At 38.3% G+C, this 19,432-nt stretch overlaps 1 protein-coding gene across 1 annotated transcript; it reads right to left on the bottom strand.

Annotated features, from left to right (window-relative positions):
* Nucleotides 1-1,908: 1,908 nt before the first annotated feature.
* On the bottom strand, nt 1,909-19,265 carry LOC121294635 (sorting nexin-1-like). The gene is made up of 15 exons (XM_041218549.1): nt 19,100-19,265; nt 12,085-12,205; nt 11,292-11,437; nt 10,660-10,726; nt 9,324-9,367; nt 9,055-9,196; nt 8,301-8,379; nt 7,770-7,845; nt 6,810-6,923; nt 6,634-6,727; nt 6,274-6,479; nt 5,619-5,762; nt 5,233-5,313; nt 4,595-4,666; nt 1,909-4,341 (listed from the first exon to the last, which is right to left on the bottom strand). Exons 1-15 carry the CDS (start codon nt 19,226-19,228, stop codon nt 4,291-4,293), a joined length of 1,566 nt encoding a protein of 521 aa, XP_041074483.1. The 5' UTR covers nt 19,229-19,265; the 3' UTR covers nt 1,909-4,290.
* Between the last annotated feature and the right edge of the window lie 167 nt (nt 19,266-19,432).

The raw sequence follows: 19,432 nt of genomic DNA, 5'->3' as shown, positions 1-19,432 counted from the left end.
AAAGTATGTGAACCTTTAGATTCAGTAACTGGTGGCACCCCCTTGAGCAGGAATGACTTCAACTAAGTGTTTCCTGAAACTGTTGGTCAGTCTCTCACATCAGTTTTGAGGAATCTTGGCCCATTCTTCCTTACAGAACTGCTTCAACTCGGTTTCATTCGAGGGCTTCCTTACATGGACAGCTCACTTCAGGTCCTGCCACAACATTTCGATGGGTTTTAGAACCATTTTTTGACTAGGCCATTCTAAAACTCAGAATTTCTTCTTCTGCAGCCATTCTTTTGTAGATCTGCTTGTATGGTTAGGATCATTGTCTTGCTGCACTTTCGGTTCAGCTTCAGCTCACGGATGGATGGCCCGACATTCTCCTCTAGAATCTTCCGATACAATCCAGAATTCATGGTTGTGTCAATGATGGCAAGCCGTCCAGGTCCTGAGGCAGCAAAGCAGCCCCAAACCATCACACTCCCACCACCATGTTTGACGGTTGGGATGAGGTTCTTTTGTTTGAACGCAGTGTTTGGTTTTCGCCAAATATAACGTTTCTCATGGAGTTCAAAAAGTTCTACCTTTGACTGGTCTGTCCAGAGAACATTGTTCCAGAAGTCTTGTGGATCATCTATTTCAGGGGTGGCCAACCCTCGTCCTGGAGATCCTCAATTGTAGCAGTCATTTGAAACAATTAAATGCGCAGGCTTTCAATCTTTTACGTTTCTCCTGCAGTTAAACGTAAATGCAGGATTTCTCCCTGTATTAATCTCCCAGGATGAAAGGTTTGTATTATTCACCATGGAAAGATTTCAGTAAAATGAAAATAAAAAAAGTCAAACCCCTAAATATGAGTTTCTTGTGTTAAGACCACTTCTCAATGCTGTGGATAAACCAATCACCTTAGAGAAATGAAACCTGGAAAGGGGAAGCAGGACTATGGGCAACACGACTATGGCTGTATACTTGATTAAACTTTATAACTTACATACCAATCCCTCCCCTCTCCTGCTGAACAAGTGGATAGTCAACATGCCATATACTGAACAATACTCATATTAGTGTAGTTGCCTTGGAAGGGACCAGTACTGGGGTCTGACCATTTCCGGAAAGCTATATAGCTGCATCATCCAAGGACTGGATCATCAGAGATGACATAGCAGCAGGGGTTTCCGGGTTCTCTTCAGATACTTAAAAAAACCTCAAAGTGCCAGACAAGTACACTTCTAGGGTACAAATTAAGACACAGAACCTAGGTTTGGACTACCACCTGCAGGTCATGAAGAGTACAGACACCTGAGCATTAACCATTTTAAATGACAAACTTGCACCATGAATGATGACGAGAGGGTTACCAGAAATACCTGACTGCCTAGTGCATCGCTAACAATTTTAGTTTGTATTGCAATGCAAGCCAAAGCTTAACAATAAATGTTCTTACCTGTTCTTAGCGTTGGCAAGACTACTGATCCACCCCTGCACTTCTGTTGCGCTGATGGTTAATTTGCTTTAAGGAGAAGTAGATTTTCCAAATACTGTGTGTTAGACTTGTGTTACCCATGTGCTGAAGGTGTCATTGGGGTCTAATATAATGATCTAAATAGTGTTGGCACAAAATGCTACAGCTCTTTAACTGTATTAATCTGGTATTAAGCTCTGCCATGATTTAGATCATAAAATACTTCATTGACTGCTTGGAGTTAAGACTACAGAATTAAATATGACCTATGCATACCTATGCATATACGTGTTATAGGCAACTCATTTTTAGTTTTTATTAATGCTTTTGAGCACATAAATCAACATTTAAATTGGCTCAATTCATATAACAAATCACTTGTTTAAGAAGGATTATTTAATGTTAGAACGAATTTAACAAAGTAAATGTAGAGCTACAATTAAAAATAAAAGACAACAGGATTTATTAAAGAATTTTATTTTCAGTAATTTACTACTTTGAGTAAATTTTGAATATAACAAACTCAACCCTGTAGTATGCATAACATTTTTATAATTAAGGTTTTTAGTATCTGTTAAGGAATATTGAATGCTGTGAAGAAGACACCTTTTAATATTAATAACAGGTAAACACTTTGAAAAGAAGTGGGGCTGAGATGTGCCAATTAGTGCTGGGACAAACACATTTTATTTTCATTTTTAACTGAAACAAGTAAGCACTAGGTTATGGAAAATTCAACCCTATACACCACGTGATTACATGGTGAGACAAAGAAGCACTATTTATTTTCCCTGTTGTCAGCAAAGATATTACTACCAGGAGACAGAGATACTTGGAGGTTGTTATTATTTTGTTATATTAAAATATATAGGTATTATAGTATTTTGGAGTTTACTAAAGTAAATAAATCATGTCTGATAAATCTGATGCAAACAAATTACAATTTCTGTATAAAATTGTATTTCAAGCAATGTTTGAATAACTATCCCAGCACCAAATACAATGCAATAATAATAATAATAATAATAATAATAATAATAAAAAAAGAAACTATTCAAAGTTGATTGTTTGTCAATTACTAAAAATAAAGTTTCTATCTTTCCGGCTGACCAGGTAGTGTCCCCTTCACGCATGAAGCCCACTGCCCTGTTGCTCAAACACTTGATGCTACAGCCCTATCTCCTCAGACAGTCACAGATAAACAGGAAAAAGGGACAATGCATCAAAAGGCCATTTTCAGTCTTCATGCTTGCAAATATTCTGAATGGGTCCCAGTTCAATAGCAAGTTCTATTAATAGTCTCCAAAAGGCTTTGAGCATACACGGTAATAATTCACAATGTGTCTGTGCTTCCTCATCTCAGAACTCATCGTAACACTGTTTGGTATCAGTTAATCTGAGATCAGGAAAATGTGTATGGCTGCAACCATCGTAAAACATTCTAAGGGAAGGGTTAGAATTGTATTTTTAAACTGTGTACACCAGTTCAGCTGGTATATGCTACCAAAGTAGTATCAGACATTAAGTGGCTTCTGCAAGTCCCACCTCTCATGAAAAACACATATATGGCGTTTCAACAATATGAAATGGAATAATATTTAAAACTAGAAAGACAATTTATACAGACCCAGAAAGGGGACACAATGGTTTAGGTTATTCTATGAAGCCAAATGTTAAAGAATGCTATGCCTGGCTATTTCAAGCTATTAAGATTATCTTGCGTTATTGTATTGTATGTTGCAAACCCTTTCACCAATCAAGCATCGACTAGGTAGGTCTACTGAATAACAATACAGGAGCCATTAGCAGAACTCAGTGTAACGAAATACAACAGTTATTAACAAATACAAATCATATTGGCAAAAACATTTCATTGCACTACGGGAAGGAACTACCTTGCAGTATAGCTCTATGGGGTAAGCTCACTTACCATTCAAAGATAAAATCATTTTTAACACTACACATTCTCAAGCTGACCGTTTCTTGTATCCTCAATCCTACTCTACTCCTTCACACACTAGCAAGGAAAAGGCACTTCTAGCTTCTACACTGAAATACAATGTTCACTCGGGCTGCACGTCATTGTAGATACTAGCTAGTGTAAGACTATTTAACCTCATTTCACTTTATGTGACCCACGGGGCACTCGAATAAGCAGGCCACTTTGCGACTGGTCACTCCTAGGTGGGTGCTGTTGGCTCAGTTGCCATCAAACTTGCCACCGGGTTACAGTCTGTGATCATACTACAGTATCATCAACCAACCGACTCTCACGCAGTGGTGAACAGACACTGTGTGCTCTGGTTCTGTGGATTAATGATCCCCAGGGCAAATGCTTGATTCACCCAAAGCAGCTTCAATTCCCCACCCCAGCTAAAGGACTGAATCTCTACTAAACAAGCATGAAAGCTCGTAAGAGCTGACCTATAGCAGTATCTTAAAGAATAGCAAAACGAACCCCCAAAATCATCTATTAAAATGGCTAATCAGCTGGTGCTAATGAGTGCAAAACCTTAATATAAGCATAGTGGTACATGTGTTTTTTTAATTTTTTAAAAACATTTTTTTTTTTTTTAAACAAACTAGATGTGTTTTGGCTCTTTGCTAATAGAACCCTGTGCCCCAAAAATGATTTTTTATAAGAAAATATATATGGAAGTTACATGTAAAATATACATAGTTAATACAATAGTTAAGATGAAGAGCTATACTAACATGTACTGTATTAGTTCAGTTTCTTCCCTTTGCGGGGGATCTTGGTTCACTTTCTTGGTTTAAAAGGCAAGAGGTAAAGTGTATAAAAAGGCAGAGTTTGAGAGGTTCACACAACTTCCTTGGTCATGTTAAGCGATTGCTTTTGCTTCCGGCAGAAATGCTTCCCAGTATTTAATAAGCTGAAAGAGAATGAGACACAGTTTAGAGGTGGGGTGGTTTGTGGTTTGAGTAAAATGAATGCAATTTATAAATACAGAGCTAGTATAAACCACCTTCATACTAAACGCATAGCACATACTATAGAGGAAATTACTTTTTCAAATACAACAAGTTACCACTTCCCTTGAAAACAGGATAGTAGTCATTACTGTATTTTAAATTGCACTACTAGGGCTAAGATACATTCACAACAAAAAGTTAAGTGATTTTTACCTGTTGATGCGAGTGTAGAAGCGTTTCAAGATATCTCACTAGCTGGTTCTTGAAATCCATGGCTTTCTCTTTCTGCAAAACAATAACCAAGATGATTAATTTGGAGTCTTACATTAAACATTTTTTTTTATCCATAACTTCAAAAACACTTCAAAATCATAGCTTACAAGGTAAAACGTTTAAGGAAGTCAAGGAGACAAACACTAGCAATAACTTTTGTCTACTTGGGTTTCTTAATTTGTTCCTTATATTAAGAATTAGCCTAGGAAAAGCAGAATTTCAACTTTAAAGTATGTTAGGAACAACCTACACAAATACACACCAAAATAAAATTATACATTCAATCTAGACTTAATTGTGCTGGCTTTCTCAATATCAATGACTGAATTTTATTAGTGGGGTGACGTATGGACAGGCTTCTCCATACACAGTTTTAGATTCTGAAACTCTCAACAACTAGTGGTAAAGAATGCATTAAACATGTTTATTACAGGAGCAGTTCACAGTAAAGCCTTTGACATTTGCAACATCTTTTTTTTAAGTTATTGCAAGACTCAGAATTATACAGCACACATTTTAGTGATGGACAAACTGTAGAACTACTGTATGCATATTGTATAAATAAATTAGTAGCCAACCTCAAATCGGAGAACCTCTTTCCGCACTGTAGCTGAAACCCTCTCAAAGTCTCTCTCATACTGTGTTACTTTAGACTCCCACTGAAATGAGGAAAGGTGCATTTATCAAAGGAAAAAAAAGTACAACTGAAACTATTACAAGTTTATTAATAAACACGCATGACCAAAAGTAGCATACTTCACAAAACTGGCGATGTATACATAAAGCATATAACAGAAATGCAAATAACGAAGATACATAAACCTGTATTTAAACTTGAATACAGCTGTTGTACAACCACTTCCTTCTCAGGCCAGTTCTGTCTCATGATAATAACATCCACTGGATGTGAAAAAAGGTTTTGCCTCCTCCTCTCCCTGTACACACAAGAGGAGCTTCTTCCCACCTCCGAGATCTCGTCTTTGGTCTGCTGCAGCTTGTCAGGTTTGTTTGCCCACAGCAGCTTGGCTTCGTTTTCACGTTTCTTCTGCAGTGTAGCCTGAGCGTCTTGCCATCGTTGCCAAGTTTTCATTCGATGGTCAAATGAGCCCTGTAGAGAGAAATCAGACATTTCATCATGAATAAAGAACATTCAAATAAACTACAGTGACAGTTGACACATTTTAGTTGACAGTTGAAACGTTAAATATGTGTGTGTATGTATGTATATATGTATACATGTTTTTCTTTGTTTATAGAAAGAAACAAAGCCCCAGCTGGCAGTAAAGGACAATGATTGTCAGCCTCACACAGAAAACGGTTTAAAAGCTGTACTTTCACATAATCTTTGTTTCAAAAATTTACTTCCTTATTAAATGATTTCAAACAAACCAGATTCTTAAACAATTTTTCCCTTTGTAATGGCTTTTCCTGCTGTGCGTTGCTACAAAATAAAACCTGAGTGCCATTTCAGTGGTACTTCCAGGTCCTCCCCCTTTGTCAGCGGATTACCTACACCCCTCTATCACAGTTCCCCACACCCCTTAAAGTTAAATTGGGTGTAATGATTAAAATTAATTCATTTGAATTGTTCACGGAGAGCCGATGACTCAAGCACGTACCCTCACGGCGGTGAGGAGGCGGATGTAGTCTGTGAACAGCTCTGCCAAGATGAAGAAGTCGTTGCAGGCCTGGTCCTGGTGAAGCTGCTCGATCTTGTCCTCCACCTCAGCCAGCTGGGACAGAGCACGGGACAGAGCCGTGTTGTCCTCTGAGCTGCCCAGCATCGCCACACTCTTCGCAAACATGGCTGTGTTGCTGGAGAGCTCTGCCACGGGACACATGAGAGTTCAATTGTCTGCGTAGCACGTTAACAATTAGTTACTCGAGTTAGTAAGAGGCCTTGGTTGTCATAACTTGAAATGAAGCCACTATATAACTGCAGCACAACCTCAAGTTCATGCATTAATCCACATTCTTACCCTTCCTGTGGTTTACAAGGGTTTCCACAACAGAGAGAAGTTTACGCAGATGTTGGTCTTCACTTTCCACCTCCAGTAGCTTCTCTTCAAACCACTTAAAAAACAACAATTGTCTTACAGTTAGGGAAAGGATAGTTTCCAAGTTTATGACTGACTGTGAAAATGTATACGCTTACAATGTCAGACTCGTTCATCTTAATAGTCATCTTGCTGACTGCGTCGGTAGCTCGGTTTATCATTTTGAGGAAGCCAGCTCCGCTCAATGCCTGGGTACCCACAGCACGAGGTAACTGACAAACAAAACATGAGCTTGTTACTCAAGAAATGGAAATACATGAATTCAAATCAAAATGGATCTGATTAACATCTCAATCTGGACAGTGCAAACTTTAGATCTCATTCATGAAAGCATTAGTAAAACTAACCCCCAGATCTCTGTCAGATATGTTTGTGTGCAGGGAGACCAATTCATTGTTTTATTTTTGCACCTGTCACAGAACTTATGCAAAGACTCAAATAAATGATATGCAACTGCAGGATGAGGCTGTGCAGTTCAGACACTGCAGTGCAAGTGTTAAATGTCAGAGGTATCAATGAGCAAGGAGGTTGCTGGTTTTCTGAGCTTTCATTTACACACACACTTTAGCAAGTACTTGTAGTAACAGCATGCTAACTTTAGGTCATGAGAAGGGATGGGTGGATTGAATAACACTAGCTAGCTTCCTTTTGAAGGTCAGTATAATTACTAAAAGAAATTTAAGTTCTTTGAAACTGAAAGTTATTAAATGACTTCAGCACCATAAAAAGTATAGAAGTTAACAGAAGTGCAGAAACTCAGACATACCATCATTACACAAGAGTAACTGTAGCACAAAAAGCACAAAAAAGCTGTCCCCAGCAGTCAGAAAAAGTTGTCCCTGCAGCAGTCAAAAAGTGACGTCCTTACCATCACCTTACCAGGCATTTCCCTGGGAGCGTGTCACAGAGTTCACTGTACATTTTGGGGACCACGTGAATTTGAAAGCACAGCACTCTTGGACTGCATGAAAACACTCCCAATGTAAACGTGCAGTGCAAATTCAGCAAAAAGCAAGTCCAAGTAAACCAGGTGCAGGCCTGGCAGGTCACAAACATACCTCGTCTTTCTCTAGAAATTCCCTAACGTCTGGATCTTGCAATAATGACGGGTGACTGACAACTCTCTGAAGATATCTGAAAAGAATAAATGAAAACATCTGAAAAAAAAATTGTGAAAACATTCACCCTTTCCTTCTGGACATTATGTAAGAACTATAGGAACAGCCATGGGTGGAAGGAATATATTCAGACGTTTGGGAATTAGAATTTGAAGAGTGCAGCAAGCTTTTGATTATCTTGAAACTCAACAGGCCAAAATACAACTGTCCAGCAGCAATAAAACAAGCCTTACCTTTCTAGAGCAGCCCAAAAAAACAAGCCTTACCTTTCTAGAGCAGCTGTGTCTAAATAAACCTTACCTTTCTAGAGCAGCAGCAACAGAACAAGTCTTGCCTTTCTAGAGCAGCAGTAATAGAACCAAGCATTGCCTTTCCAGTGTAGCCCAAATAAAACACAGCTTACCTTTCTACAGCAGCCCCAATAAAACAATGCTTACCTTTCTAGAGCAGCCCCAATAAAACACGGCTTACCTTTCCAGTGAAGCGCGTCTCCTTTCCACAAACTCTACAGAGGAGGAGTCCTCTTTCCCCACTTTCACTTTGGTCATCCCTGGAGAGAAATAATGGAAACCCAGTAACTGGTTATATTTTAAGTGGTCTATCTGTAAAAGTACACTAGTAATGACAGTTACTTTCTATGTACATTTAAGAGTTCAATGAAACGCTGTATGAAATGATTTTGGAAAAAACACTTCACGGGCTACATTCAGAAAATGTTAATGTTACATGCCAAATGCAACCCAATGCCTTGTAACATTAGTAACTGTATTGGAAGCAAACATGTTTTTTTTAGTTCATAGCAGACTTTATTGTGCCTTGTACCTGGTATTAATAAGATCTCCAAATGCTACATACTAACAGACAAGGCAAGCCTTGTTTTATTGGGGCTGCATAGAAATGGGCCTACGAATATATCATTAAGACTCTTTAAAATTAAGAAAGGAGGAACACATGTCAATATAAAATATCTATAAACACAAACATTTGGATAATGTTTTATGGTGATGTAATTTTTTTCTGAATGAGAGGTGGTGAACTACACCCAGATGATTCTCCTGCCTAAGCAGCAGGAGGAGTGCAAAGTTCACTGCTGTTCTTCCTGTGGAACCTTGGCCAGTAAATGGGATTCTAATCGTTGATCTCTTGCATGACTCACACTCCACTCCACAAAGAAGTACCTTAACTAGTTGAGCCACTGGGGACCTCGCTTTGATTCGTATCTTACCAAGTATGCTCTTCTCTGGAGGCGGGGGTACAATGTATCCATTTTGCGAGTGCTTTTCAGAGAGCTTCTCGTATAATCCAAGGAAATCACTGAAACGCCTCTTTACTGTATACGTCTTACACTTGAACATTGGTAAATTGGTCTGAAAGACAATTGCAGTCTAGATCAACTGAACAGATCCCACAACATGTTTGCGCAAGCAGGACTGCAAATTCGATTTTTGTTTAAATAAAATGTTGTGTAGAATTTTGAATATTGTTACAACATACCTGAGTTGAGACTTTATAAGCCATATATGCATTCATACCATCCCCTACAAAAAAAGTAATGAAATACTTAGTAATTGAAATCGAATGAATGGTCTTATAAACTTAATAAAACTAGAGAGCTTTGTTTGTGGTTGTGACAAAATTGTTGTTTCTTTTTGCATATTTAACCAAACAGGCCTTGCTCACAAAAAGCCTCCTCAAAATAGATTAAGTCAGAATCAACCAATATAACTAAGCATGTGGTTAAACAAGCATGTCATTCATATACATACTGTACAGGACTGTACATATCCTCCCCACTGGTGGAAATACAAAGCTAGAGCTATCATTGGCAGTGTGACGCTTGTCAATCCTACCCCAAGGCAGAGAAGAGTGTAAAGTCGCACTAATACTATGTTAAGGTACAGAATTAGCTAAAGTATCTTAACTATGAACAAAGGAAAGCAATGTATTAAAAAGTATAAGGCTTTAAGCAATGAGTCTGTTTGGCTCAGTTCCAAATCATGACAAAAAGCCCATAACAAAATCGTGCCTTTCAACGATTTCTTCGCAAAATGAACTTTCTTGACAGTAGTTCTTTGTTTTATTAGGTGGCATTTTATCAGTAAATCAAATTGATGCCAGTAAACATTCCTACATGTTCCCACATGCAATAGCTTTCTTACAAGACGGAGATTGTGAACGTTGTCAAACAGCCGTTTCATACAAAACTTCACTGAACTGTGCAGCCTGCTTACAATTTTGCAGTACAGAAAACAGCAGACTAGTCAACTGATTTTGTGTATGTCCTATTTATGTATTCTTTTGGGGCAGATTCAATGAAAACAAGATACAATAGCACTATGACATATTATTTCCCTGCTTTACTGAGGTATTTAATCTAACTTGTACATAAAACGACACTCCTGGAACACTGCATTAGCAAAAGGGAAAAAATATGACCATTAATTTAAACCACATTTATACTGCAACTGAATCTTGAAATGGACGTGAAGAGTTACAGAAAGGCTAAAGAAGCTTGTTGCAAGATGAAGGTTTTTATTGGTTCACCTGCCCCAGGCAGATATTGAATAAGGTATTTTATCATTTGAATAAATGTATTTGAATCTATTTTGGTGCAACACCAAACACACCTGGCAGCATGCATACTTCTCCTTGCTAGAAATGAACTATGCACTTTTTTTTTTTTTTAATGAAAACCAAAAAAATTGCAAGGCAAACTTATTATATTATATTTTCTGCATCAGGTGGCAATGACGGCAAATAGTGTCAATACAACAATCTTATTTATTTATTTCTACTGCTTTGTGTTTAAAACTAAAGCAAAAATACGTACCAACTTTCTCAGGATTGGTAACTGCAACATTCAATTCAAATGTGTCCTTTTCCTCCTCTTCTTCTAGCTGCAACAACAAAAGAAGGATTTCTGTTAAAACCAGATCCCTGAGCAACTACTGTGCTGCTTGTTTTTACATGAAATACATCACCTTCACCTCTCCTATCTTTATAGACCTTTGATATACAAATATCAATATTGTATGGGGTGGGAACAGAAAAAAAAGGGGACATGACATCTCTTTTGACAAGTGTTCTCCATCACAGTCAAAGTTTGTACAAGTTTGTAAAATAAAATTCATTTTGGTTTTACTAAATACTCTATCATTGTGTGTTTAATACTGTAGTTATGAATGAAAATCTCCTTTCCATCAGATTATACACTGCAATGAACCAGGACAGCATTATATTAGTTTATTGCAGTACTGACTTTAACACTCAGTCCTGACCTGAACATCCAATCAAACTGTAAATGTGGCATCTTGTGATGTGAAGCAGTGTCCACTGGGAACCGAGACCAATAAATTAATTTCAACAGCCCCCCAGCCAACCTCCTGCACAACACAAAATATTCAACTTAAACTGCTAACTAGATAACTATTGCTGCACCCATACAGGGTCACCTGGACTTACCTCCTCGAAGGTTTTGGCCGGTGGTGGTTTCAAAGTGCTTGGCCCCGTGACTGTAAGGGAGGGCCCAGATGCCAACAGTTTGGCCTGAGCTGGTTCTCTCTTTCTATTATTGAGAGGACTGTCCAGAGCCAGCTCTACGGTGGCCTCTATGGACATAAAACAAAAGCATCTGGAATAACAATTGAAGCCAAAGAAAACCCTTTTTAAAATAACTTTTCAAAATTATTATTATTGTTAAATAACCTGTACTGTATTTGCATGGTAAATTAAATTTGAGAATTGCCTTTTGTGGAAGTCACAGGGTATTCTTTGACGTACTCACAGCTCTAAGTTTAGCATCGAAGTATTGAGTTTAATGCGTATTCCATTATATAATGGAACAGCACATTTAAACAAAATATTGCCCTTACCTATCTGAAATAAAAAAGATGACTATTTGAAAAAAAAAAAAAACTTATTTGAATATAATACATCTGCACCTACACCAGTGTCCGTCTCTGACAATATGCATGTCACATGCTACTTTAAACTGGCTGAATTGTAGTTTACAGAAATGCATATTGCAGAATAGTTTACAGAAATGCGTATTGCGTAATAAAAACCAAAAACATTTGTTTTCAGATGATGCTTTTTCTTTATTGTGCTTGCTTTTTCATTTTTTATAAAGTCAAACCTGCGTTGACCACTCAGGGAGGAACCACAATGAACACTTCATTTTAATAACCTTTTTTTAAAATAAAATTACCTCATGCAAACATAAAATGACAGCGTTTTGTTAATATACTGAGCATACCTGCAAATATATCCTGCTCTTCATCGTCTGAATGCAGTCCATTGGTCTTTGTGTTGCTGCTGGTGGTGGTAGAGGTGGAGGCTGGTGGGAGGGGGTCTTTTTTAGGCTCCAAAGGTTGGCTCTGCATGGGAAAAAACAAGAGCTATGTATTTACACCACAAAAGTCAAAACCTTGGTCATTGAATCAGAGTTTCTTTTAGTATTTCGAGTTATGGATGATTTATATCACAGCAGAGTAGGACGATAACAATTGCATCTCATAGCTACATAGCTTCAAACCTCCAACTAGCAGAACATTGTCACAAGTTACTTATTTCGCTATTGTTTCAGACTTTGATTTGGGCGAAGCCAAGCTTTCCATCCATCACAGTAAATTCACATCCTGTGCAACAGGGGTAAGTGTGCTCAGGTGGCATGTTAACTCTTGTTGACAGTATAGAATTTATGAACATTTTATGATTGCATTTTCAAATCAATAGTGAACTTTCTAGGAGGCTGATTTGATCAACCTACTGTATACCCCACCAGAATGAACCATAGCTGGATTGCACTGACCACCAATCCGGGGGTTACCCTAAAACATGTGGTTGATGCAATCCGGGTAGATTCCCTGGTAGTGAACAATGCTATTCAAAATAAATAAATAAATAATCCTGGCAGGGTACAGGCTGATCAAATCAAACTAGGCTGCTTGAAGTTGCCAAATAAATGACTGCCGATGGCAGGCCAGAAACCAGCCCCTTTTTGCATCATTCGCTGCTCTTGATAAATAATAAACTTTCATTATTCTTTAAGAGAACAAATACTGTACTGCTGCATGATCAGGCTAGTCCTCATCTTTCTGATTAACTAAGCTAAAACCACCATGAATCACTCACTGACCAAAATGCATAAACTGCTTCTTGTATTGACAAGCACGTCAATTCAATGAAAGCATGGATCACTAGATTGGTCCCTAATGGCAACCTCAGCAGTTTTACTTTCTCCAAATGTGCCACTGAAATATCCGGGAATTTCATAAGCAGAGAGCAACCCAATCTAGACCTGAATGCTTTTGTGAACAGAAGCAAAGCAGCCAAAAAGTGTGAGGTGAAAGTCATCAGTGGCAAATGGTTTGTAAAATGAATGTGACAAAACGAGAAGCCTTTCTGAAGTGGGAAAGGATGAAGTAGATCTTGTTTATGGTTTCTGAAAGTCTTCCATTTTGACAGGACGAGATATTAAACTAAATGTTTTCCATAACCAAAAATCAACAGAAACACAGAATACTAGGGCTGCTAAAATTAAATCAAAAATCGATTTTTCAGTCGATTCCATTCATTATATACATGGATATAAATACTGGATAATCGATTCAATAATTACATTTTTGTAACGTGCATAGTTGATAACATTATTTAAGTTTATCAACAAAAATTCAAACGTCCTGCCTTGCTATTTACAGTATTTCTGCTTGTTTTAACTAGCATCTGATTTGCTAGTCCCATCCTACCAGCGAATCAGTTTTGAAAATGCTTTGCGAGTATGCCCCTCTGTGTATTCGATGTAAACAAAAAACAAAAAATCGTGCCGCCTTGAATCCAAAGCAGGACAACAGGCTTGTACTCCTGGCAAACAGCCTGTAAATAAATTGTTTCAAAATGAACTATTATACAATGAATATTTAACAATATTCAATAACTAAAAAATAGAAAAAACAAATAAATACGTTTATGCAATACATGTTGCGGGAAGTAAATCAATTTATTATTATTATTATTATTATTATTATTATTATTATTATTATTATTGCCAGGGATTTCAGCATTGTGTGTTTCACAGATAGTGAAGGTTAGGTGGTACAGTAAGATGCGTCACTGATTAGAAAAAAAGAATACAAAAGACTGCTTTCATAAACAAGTCTAGTTTATTCCAAAGTACTGTAATCTGTTTGGAATAAATATTTTAACACTCCCGTAGTATGTTAAACTTGCTTTATGCTTGTTGTGAATGCTGTTGTTTTCTTCTCCTGGCCAGGTTCCCAATACAAAAAAAGTGGCTAAAAAATTAATTTCGTACCGAAAATTCGAGGGGCAAGCTGTTCTTTGCACCGACTTGTATGCTTTGCTGTCTGGAATAATAGATGACATGCCATGTGATCAAGATGAGATAGTGATCAAGATGAGACAGTACTATTACTGCCACAAGTGTGTCTGGACTCTTGAGTATATCACTGGACATCATTGCAGCATGCTTGTTATGAAGCAACAGTTTTGTGTCAGCTTCCTCGTGGTCACAACAGAGTTCATCAACTAGCGAAACACAGGTTCTGGCCTCCATCACACATATTTGGTGACATTGCATCACATGTGAGACAAATAAGACAGTATCCTTTATGGTAAATGGGCTAGCATTTTTCCACATTTGAAAAATAAATTCAACGAGAGCTTCTTTGTTTGGGCCACTGATTAAAAAAGTTTCTGCTCAGCACCATAGATATGGCATACTTTGGATGCTGGTAAAAACCATAGCTTGTGTTCTGATGCTTTAATACTGACAGGAGGGTATCTGTCACAAACATAGTCAACACAGCTGTGCTGGTCACGTTCAGCAATCTGCACAATTTGCATGAGGATATATGCAACTAGTTCTCCAAATGTACCAGATAATTCTTAGGTAGCGCTTGGATGAAGGCCATAGCGTCAATGAAGAGAGCATTCCTGGGTGGTACTTTGTCAACTAGGCAGTTGTTAATGCACCGTTTCTCAGTGTGTTTGAGCAAGACCAATTTGTCAGCTTTGACACAGCAGTGACCTTTTTTCAGTTGGTTGGAGAAGGTCTTCAGCTTGAGCTTTTTAATAGGCTCAGGAAACTCAAAATACGTGTGCTTATGAATGATGCGCATGCCTGCTCACCATGATGGAATGCATTCTGAAGATCATTGGTACTATCTCCAGTGGCCACAACACCAGAGCGGATGCTAAATAATAAGTCTCTCTGTTCAACAGAGAATGGATTGATCATCTGTTGAATACACCCTATGATTCTTTCAACAGCTTTCTCATCACTCCGTCTAGCTGGTACACCATGGTCTTTCCGATTTTTGGACTCTGCATGGAAGCCTGCCATCTTCTCACATTCTCGAACAATAGATGCTCGTTCACAATCAGACAAGATCCATTTATACACAGCATCGCGATTGCGGGTGAAGCCACTTATGCCTCTTGAAGTAGAAGCAGTACCAACACCACCAGACACCTCAACTTGGCAAGAAGTTGATGGGTCTTCACCAGCTAAACCAGAATGTTTTCGCTTAACTGCTTGATTGATACATTTCATATCAATAAACCTCCTGTAGCACTCAGGGTGGTACACAATGTCAAATTCTTCAATGTCCTCAAAAGGAAGGTCCAGATTTGATTAACAAGCCTCGGTCAATTCTTGGTCTACACCTTCTAATTGCAGCCACTTCTTTCCAGCCTGGCAAAATGTACCCAAAGTATTTACTAAACTTCGACTCTTTTCCATAATTTTTCTAATCTTGGTGCACAATACACTTGAACTTATAATTTTTTTTAAATTACATTTTGAGAAATTTAGTTTGGGAATACAGGGTCCTAACTGAAAAAAAAAAGTAAAAAATGTTGATATTGCTGGGAAGAGATTTTATCTGGTCATAGAGCTACAAAACATGAGAGCTGCTAAAATCTTTAATTACAATATTTGTTGTAAAGAAGCTCTAACTACATGCATACCCTTCTATGGATTTTGAATTATGAAGGTGTACCTGCACCACCATAATCTCCTCCAATGATAAATTCCCTTACTTGCTAAACAGCCAATAAATTCACAGTTTTTAGAACAGTGACATCAGACATGAAAAAAAAAAAAGTACTTGTGTAAATTTCACCAAACCCCCCCCCATCCTCACCAAAAAACCCTAAAAACTTGCCATGTTTCACGCTGAGATATTTTAGTAGTATACATATGGCACCATGACAGGCATTTTAAGAAAATACATGGGTTGCCCCCAGATGTTTGGTACAAAATGAAGTACATAAGTTTCAGAAGTACAGAAACTGTTAAAAATATCATTCAATGCAGCTGGCTTTATTGATTTGCATAACCACACTGTATAAATTAGGGTCAACTGCACTAGCAGTGCTACTACTTCCTGTTTTTAAAGCCAGGCTTTATTGTACTATACAAGTTAACTTTCATGAAAGGTTGCCATAGATCCCCAAATTCTGTTATGGAAACTAAACAGGAACATTAGGGTTGCTGGATTCTTTTTCATATTTTTTTTTACTCAATTATATATTTAGAATGTTTGCAACCCCCCCCCCCCCCCCCCCCCCCCCCCCCCCCCCCCCCCAAAAAAAAAAAAAAAAACACAATATTTACAGCATGTAGTGTGTAATGGAAAAGACTATAATATTTACAAATGCAGAACCTTAAAATGTACTAAAACTACTACAGTGTAAACACTAAAGACAAACACCACTGACTAAGTCAAATGCGACTGTCCTACCACCTCCAAGAGTGGGTCTAGACCAAAAATGGATTGAACAAGGGGGTTCATGCACTCTCTACCCATCTCCAATCTCTGGGTGGCTGCATGGAGAGTCTGCAGTGTGTAAAGAAGCGGGCAGCTGGGGTGGTAGTGGTGAGCTGAGCCTAAAAACAACTGGACATTACTAAATTGGGGAGAAAACTATTGGCAACCACTAAAATAAAAAAAAAATAAAATAAAAAACTCTTGGTCCAGTAGTCAAAAAAGCTCAATTAGTAATCGACAAAAACAATTTTATTATGACATTTCCAATCAGATTATAAAGCATGTTGGTTTGTGACTGGACGCATAATTTCTTCACATTGACAAAAATTAAATATAGCACCCACTGTAAAATAAATTGTCTTTTGATGCTACCCTGCTTAAAAGTAGCTGCAACTTGTAAACCTGGGTTTTGGTGACTCAGGGAACGGCATTAACCACACAGATAAAAAGCCTCACACTCCAAAATGTAATCTTTGGACAGCTTTGTGCTGTAAAACCTCACCCATTCTCAGTTCTGATAAGGATTTAGGAACATGCTACTGTTCTAGGAAGTATTGCAACAATAAAAGCTAATACCACTACCTGTTCTTTTACAGTCTCTTTATAGCTCCTTTCACACTGGCGTGCTCTACCCATGTCGGACCCGGTATCATACTGGTCTGCTACGCAATTTATCGCTGCTTTCTGAAGCAGGGTTGACCTGGGTGACAGAAGCAAGCATACAATGCACGTACACAATGCCCCGGAAGCAGCAATATTCACAAGACCACTCTGAATCGTCCGAATAAAAATGTTGATTAGAGCAAATATTTCTTACTGCATGCCATCCCTGCAGCAATCTGGCTCATGGTGAATCATAATCAACAGAAATACGGCTACACAGAAAAGACTCTGTGAGAAGCGAAACCGTCACGCAGGTGTGGCTGTTTGTTACTCCGTTGGTCCATCATGCATTTTGTCTCCGTGTCAACCCACATCTTGAGTTGGGTCGGTGTGGACCAGCTACATTATTTCACACTAGGCAGGATTAGAACCTGGTTCGGGGACCCAAGTAGGCGTCAGCCAGAAAGAGGCCTTAAATACAGCAGTGCAGGGACAAGAATATGCTACCATTTCGAGGTGCGAAGGAGTGGATTTAGTGACTGGCAGCAAAAAGCTATGCCTTATAGGCCTATAGGAACCTTCAGTAAAAATAGTCAATTAATCAATAAAAGAAATGCCTGCACCACAAGGTCAGAGCTATACATCACGCAGTTTACAGTCTGCAGTGCTGACTGTAGCCAAAAGAAAAAGCAGGCAATGCCCTGCAGCACTTAACAAAATGTAACATTCCATGACTGTGATTATTGTGCAAGGATGACTGTTTTCTTTGCCTAATGTACTTGAGAGAAATTCCACAGTTTAAACACCATACTGAAATACTAATAAAAATTAATGTAATATAAATTTGATATTAACGTTTCTATAAAATAATTATTATTATTTTGAGCAAACCAGACCCCATTAAAAAGATTAAATGAGATCATGTATAGAAAATAGATTTATTTTAAACAAAGAAAAAGTTATTATACTGTTCTATTTGGGAGGGACCATCTAAATTATGTATATGTTGTTATTTTGAAAAGTTTCTGGGCACTAATTGTCACAAACACTGCACTCCAATACTGTAGTAGAGAAAAACGCATGGTAAAGCCAAACATGTTCCTGTTCCGCCATTGACAGCGGGATACACACTAAATAATTCCACTTCAGTTCCAATGCAAGATAGTGATAATTTCTGAATAGTTTCAAAAGAGAAAGAAAGACAGACCAAGTGTTAGATTTGAACTAGATATACGACGACAAAATGTCCACGTAAATGTGTCTGTGCTACTAAAAATGAGCTAACTGCGGACAGTAATGTTGTTCATATAGGGCGTGTCAGATACCGATCTCTCATATTAAAACATAACGCTACAGTACACAGCAGATTTATTTAATCCAAGTATACATTAAAGCTTTGCAAACTAAAACTAGAATGATTTCCAGCAGAAAAACTAATCAACCGCACCGAAACCTATAACGCAAGGAAACTGGACGCAGACAGGTACTGTAGGTACAATGCTAGATACTGTACAGGTGAGGTTGTCTGCCTGACATCACAGCAGACTTTAGGAATGCGGACACTACTCGCCGTTTTTGTTTTGTACAAATGTGTTTGGTCAATTAAATAAAATAAAATCGAGTGGAACTTATTTGGCACACATTTCAAAATGTCACAATTTATAAACTTTCTCTTAAGTCGACAAGCTCCTTCCATTCGCCATTTTCATTATTTCACACTTTCCGAGTTTACAACACGTTTTATATTTTTATCCGGGGCCTAGGCAGCAGCAGCAGCAGCACCGACGTTAATCGAGCTAGTTTTGCTGCTGCTCAGCAACCTATCAACACATCGGCGCTGTTTTTGTTACCCAAACCCCTGCGGCTCGCACTCACATTGCCGGTAAAGATGTCCTCTCCCTCAAAGTCGTCGCTATCCTCGTCGCTTTCCCCGTCCGCTGGATCCGTCTCCCGCGGCTCCGACTCTGGAAAAGGAGGAGGAACCCGCTCCGACTCGTCTGCCATCTTTATTCACAGTTCAGGACGAGAGAGGAGCAGAATCACAAACAAAACTTTATTAGAAAAGAACAAACCTGACGAGACACCTGCTGGAGACAGAAGAGAAGACAGCGCACTCCGCAGATACGGAGCATTACTTTACCTGGTCTATTAGGTTTTACTCTGAGTATACATTACCACGGGGGTACAGTAACAATGTGTGCCTAATTA

This window comes from Polyodon spathula, chromosome 19 (assembly GCF_017654505.1).
Source record: "Polyodon spathula isolate WHYD16114869_AA chromosome 19, ASM1765450v1, whole genome shotgun sequence".
Lineage (NCBI taxonomy): Eukaryota > Metazoa > Chordata > Actinopteri > Acipenseriformes > Polyodontidae > Polyodon > Polyodon spathula.
Note: the sequence above shows the minus strand (reverse complement) of the source record. Positions and strands in the feature narration are given on the sequence as shown.

Bases quoted from the DNA above. Each gene is read 5' to 3' on its own strand.
- LOC121294635 (XM_041218549.1), bottom strand. From the start codon at position 19,228: ATGGCAGACGAGTCGGAGCGGGTTCCTCCTCCTTTTCCAGAGTCGGAG. The intron at 11,438-12,084 runs GTATGCTCAGTA...TTATGTCCATAG, and splicing joins AGAGCAGGATATATTTGCAG to AGGCCACCGTAGAGCTGGCT. The intron at 6,924-7,769 runs GTATGTTTGTGA...TTTGTTTGTCAG, and splicing joins AATTTCTAGAGAAAGACGAG to TTACCTCGTGCTGTGGGTAC.